General features: G+C 39.3%; 1 protein-coding gene across 1 annotated transcript in view; it reads left to right on the top strand.

Annotated features, from left to right (window-relative positions):
• Window positions 1-4,795: 4,795 nt before the first annotated feature.
• LOC106878553 (paramyosin) overlaps window positions 4,796-5,582 on the top strand; it is a 43,456-nt gene continuing 42,669 nt past the window's right edge. The window contains exon 1 of the mRNA XM_052972566.1: window positions 4,796-5,080. Coding sequence (XP_052828526.1) covers window positions 4,988-5,080 — 93 coding nt within the window. The 5' untranslated portion in view covers window positions 4,796-4,987. The remainder of the gene's footprint in view (window positions 5,081-5,582) is intronic.

The following is a 5,582-nucleotide window of genomic DNA, read 5'->3' as shown; positions in this document are numbered from 1 at the left end:
CACGCAATGCATCCTAGAAAGAATAGGTACTAAACATAGCTTAGGTTGGGCCCTGATCAACTTGGATCAATCGAAAGCTTTCGATGGGATCGACCATCGCTACTAAGTAGCAATCCCCAAGGCAGCCAGTTTTGCTCCTGTTCTCACGTGCTCGTTCAGTGGTCAGAGTAAATGGCCATCCATCGGAGCCGTTTCAAATCACAGATCATACTTCTGGCCTGTCACCTTTCAAGGGTGCCCTCTTTCATCTCTTCTCTAAGTACTGATCCTTGAGTCACTACTTTGGAAACTGGAGATGTGGAGGGGTATCCCGTTTTGTTTGAGACATGGAAGATCTGTATCGGCGTATGCAGATGATGACACGTAGTAGGGACGGGCACTACAGAAATCGATATAATCGGCAACAATCTAAAGGAATATGAGACTGTGATGGAACAAGAATTAATCAGGACAAGTCTGTGGGCTTACAGCTTGGCACCCGAAGAGGAAAGTCTATGCCGTCGAACAGCGTCGTGGGGTACTGGACGGATGGTACTGTTAAGTTATCTGGGTCTGGTTTGGTCGAAATATCTTTATGAATACGAAATGGAGCGATATTACGAGCAGGACGGCCAGTCTCACCCATAAATTGGCTGAGAAAAGGTGGCGGATGCATTTGTCACTTTCGTTATATATTACCGACGTGCCTTGTCCTGTTTCTCGTCTAACCAAGTTGGGGTGTTTGTTCTCTCACTTCTTGTAAAAGAGATGCATTCATTGGCCAAGCGATTCCACCGCTATCAACATCCTCTGGACGGAGGGATCGGTATGTAGTGGCTGTTTATGCACAGACATGCATTAAGGCTTCGGCATCTGCAAATATTCCTAGATAGTGAGCAGGTGTGATTGTCCTTTGCCAGGCACGATTTTCCACAGCTCATTTTCTTGAGGGAGCTGTGGTCCTGAGTCAAATGAAGAACAAGACTGGTGCCTTACATCTGGAAATGTCAAGTGCTCATAGTCTGGATTTCAGCCTCTTAATCAACCTCTGTCTTCGTTTAAATCAGGACTTCAGCTCTACCAAGGAAATAAGCTGCAAGAAAACGTGGTTACAATTTACCGTCTAGGGATCTTTACATAGATAGCAATCGCAGGGCATTTTGTTCATTATCAATCACAACATACATAAATCTCTGTGCAGCGGATGTTGGCAGTAGATGGATCTTCTGACAATTGGAATGCATTCCTTCCACGGGAACAGAAAAAAACAAGGCAGTAATAAGTAACAGAAGCGATGTATGCGCTCGTCACTTCTGCCGGACATTTCAGAGACAAGTTTCTCTCTGTCACTTTCCCCATTACGCATGTGGCCTCACTCAGCTACTATCTTCTCAGGAGGCTGGACTGAGAGCAAACATTTTAACTGAGCTTTAGGCCTAGTGATCCACGACACTGGTTGTAAAGACTGAAGTATCTAAGACTTCGGGTTCTTTCCCTTCGTCTGAAAGTAAGGAAGTGCTGTTATCTTTTTAGTTCAAAGTTTGCCAATGCTGAAAATATTCGGAATGGAGTTTGTCGAGCGCCTATGAAGGCAGTGGCTAGTTTGGCGACGGCAGAATTTTCCCCGCGCCAACATCCTTTATCTGCGTGAGGATATTTTTTAGTATTTCATTCTTATTGTTCAGATAGTTCCAAAAATATTTTTAATCTGTTTAAAATGTGTCCGCTTTCTCTTGTGCAAAGTCTGCATTTCTTTGGCCCATTGATGTATGACCTCAGTCTTTTAAAAACCCTCCATCTAATGTAGTCAGCGTTTCTGTATGTAGCTGGCAGTGTTGCGGAATTCTTCTAGTCATGTGTCAGCATTGAAGTGAAGCTCCTTTTACCTGTTGTTTCTTTTCTTCCCTTTCTCACTTCAACACCACCTTGTACTGCTTGAATTAAGGTATTGGTTATTTCTCCATCAACATTCTAATTCCAGTTTCCTATTTTCGTTCATTTTGGCCAGCTGAGTGGGCTGGACACAACTGAATACCGCATGTTATTTAATCTATCGCTCTGCTTTTTCTTCTACTAACCATTCTTGAATAATTGCTCCTAGCAGAACCACAAGGGTTGGTGAGAGGTCGATTATATCGACCCTGGAACTCGATTGATAAGGCGGTGAGCTGGCAGAATCGTCAGCACGTCGGAAAAAAATGCTTAGCGGCATTTCTCCCAAATGTTTACATTCTGTGTTCAAATGTCACCGGTGTTAACTTTGTCGTTCACCTCCTTGGAATCGCTAGAATAAGCGCCAGTCAAGTACTGAGGTCGATGTAAAGGATTCGTTCATTCTCTCCAAAATTAATGGCCTTGAACCTTGAAATGCTCCAACATCCCGTTCAAGAGGAATATTGTGATCTCGGTCACATATACTCTATAGAAACCGGATAATCAGTCGTTTGAGTCCTGGGGCTCAAGAAAGGAAATTGCTTGACTAATAGTTTATTTTATCAACCTTAAAAAACATGAAAGCAAAGTTGATCTCGGCGTGATTTGAACTTGGAACCTAAAAAGCTGGAAAAATATCACAAAATATTTTGTCTGACGTGCTAACGATACAGCCAGTTCCCTATTCTTTAATAATCCTTTCTTATTTTGGCAGCAGAAAGTCAGCAGTTTTGAGGGGTAGGGAAGTCGATTACATCGATCCCAGTACTTGACTGATACTTTTTTTTATCGATCTCGAAAGGATGAGACGCAAAGTCGACCTCGGTGGAATTTGAACTCGGAGAGTAAACACCATTCTTTAATAATAAATTCTAACAAAGGCACGAGGTTGAGAGTTTGGAGAAAGGATAATCGTTTGAATTGATCCCTCTACTTAACAGTTACTTTATTTAATCGACCCTGGAGTGGGAGATGAAAGGCAATGTTAACTTCGGCGTGATTTGAACTTAAAGAGCTGGAAGAAACACTCTGACGACCTACCACTCCAACAACCTTCGACCCCAATTATTTAATAATGTTTTAAATTTAAGCGTAGGGCCAACAGTTTTTGAGGGTAGGGGAAGACGATTACATCGATCTCAGTACTTGACTGGTACTTTTTTTATCGATCCCGAAAGGATGAGACGCAAAGTTGACCTCCGCGGAATTTGAACCCTGAACGGAAAGCTGGACCAAATGCTTAACAACATTTTGTCTGAGATCGTAGGTTATAGTAATTTTAATCGCCGCCCACCTAACGCCACTTCACAGAATTTGGTTGGTATTTCACTTCCTTGACTGTGGAAGGAAAGTTGAAATGGTATCTTAACATCGCCGATATTAAACACTGAACATGCATGTAACACATCTCGGTGCAAGATAGAACGAACATCTTAAGGAAAGCGTTATCTGTCTGAGGTCCTTGTTGTGACACTTGACAGATGACTATAGACTCCGGTGCATTTTTACCTACACTGTGTTATGAAGGAATAACAATAATGATGATGATGATGATGATGATAATGATGATGATGATGATGATGATAATGATGATGATGATGATGATGATTTCTTTATCAACCACAAGGGTTTACATTAAGTAAAACATTATGGACAGTACAGGACAAAATAAAGAAAGTCTGTGTATATGTGTGTGAGTTTGTGTTGTGAGGATATTAATAGTATTGGTGATAATAATCTTTTCTATGCATGTATGTGTGTTCTTGTGCTATGATAGTTAATCAACTAAGCATATATATATATATATATATATATATATATATATATATATATACATGCATAGATAGATAGATAGATAGATAAGGAAATAAATTGATAGCTAGGATGTGTAAGGCACACAGGCATGTATGTTAGCAAGATAGAACCCGGTGGCCCCACGACGGATGGGACACAATAGATGATAAATAGATTAACACATAGACACACTGATAGATTAAGAGGCGACGGGGAGAGGTTAGGTTTGACATAACAGACGGATAGGCGGACAAGCGGAAAGATGGGGCAGACAAAATAACAGACAGCTCAACAGTTAGATTAGAAAAAGACATACGGAAGGAATGTAGAAAATAAAAAAATGTAAAGAAAAGACTTAAAAGATTCTGGAATAAAGATAGAAAGCTTTTATTTAATTTGTTGCGTTGTTGTTGTATTTGTTTGTGTTTTATATTTTTGTTTTGTGTTTTATTTTAATAACTGAGCAATTACGAATATATGTGATTGTATGTAGGTACGTACATGTATGTGCATATGCATGCGTACGTTTTGTGGAATGTGATTCTATTATACCGCACTACTCACACATGCTATATATATGTATATATATGTGTGTGCATGTGTGTGTGTAAGTATGTATGTATTTTACATTAGATGTAGGTAGGTACCTTTCTGTATGTGACTTATGGTGAAGTTCAGCGTGCTTGGATGTTTACGTTTGTAAGCAAGAATTAACGAGGAAAGGTAACGAGGAAGAGAAAGAGAAAGTGAAGGAAAAAGTGGGGTGGGAGAAAGAAAGAGAGAGAGAGAGAGAGAGAGAGAGAGAGAGAGAGAGAGAGAGAGAGAGAGAGAGACAGAGAGAAGGAAAGAAGGAAAGAAACAGAGGAAAAAAAATGTAAGAGAAACAGTTCTGCCTGCTTTCTTGCCCATCCCACACAACATCAACTAGAACAGCAGCAGCCCTTACCATCTTTGACTTGAAGAACTATCGTGTTACCATACCAAATCTTCACATCACCTTGCCATGAAAACGAATAAAAAAAGACTACCGGTTGGTTGCGCCACCTGGTGGCCGTTCCCTCATTGCCGTATAAATACGTAGCTCTTTAGCTATTTAAGACATCAGTTTTTGGGCGTTCGGATTAGTCTGCTAATTTTATCAGGTGGTAAGCTCTGTGCCAGCTGAATATTTGCTGTAGCCCCCTCCATTTCGGCTTCAAATTGCTGAAAGATAAATAGATTGAAAGTCTATTTTCATTGAAATTCGTTTATTTGAGTAAGCAAGCGATTAAAACCAGAAACCATGGACATAGATTCAGATATCAGTGTAAAACGCACTTATCGTCGTTATGAGGTGTACAGGGGTCAGTCTCCAACTAGTCAAAGCAGGACTGAGGTAAGTTGTTTTTTTTTTTTCCGACTTCGGAAATACTCATGGACGTTGCTATTAATGTTTTTTTTTGTTGTCGTTGTTATGACATTTTAATTATTATTATTATAATTATTACTATTGCTACTTTACATTGCGACTATCATCACCGCTTATTGATTTCTTTGATCACTTAATGATCCACTTTCTAAATTTTCGTGTGGTTTTCATTCTTGTAAGGCTTTTGCCAGAATCATGCACACACACACACTCACACTCACACACACACACACACACACATACACATACACACACATACACACACACTTGCATGTACATACATACATACATACATACATACATATATACATACATACATATATACATACATACATGTGTATATAGTCATACACACATACCTACATATATATATATAAGTATAAATATATATACATATGTGAATATATATATGCCTATATAAAAAATATATATCTATATACATATATATATATATATATATATATATATA

The sequence above is a fragment of the Octopus bimaculoides genome, chromosome 13, assembly GCF_001194135.2.
Source record: "Octopus bimaculoides isolate UCB-OBI-ISO-001 chromosome 13, ASM119413v2, whole genome shotgun sequence".
Classification (NCBI taxonomy): Eukaryota; Metazoa; Mollusca; class Cephalopoda; order Octopoda; family Octopodidae; genus Octopus; species Octopus bimaculoides.
The sequence above is the reverse complement of the archived record's forward strand: the minus strand, read 5'-3'. Positions and strand labels throughout refer to the sequence as shown.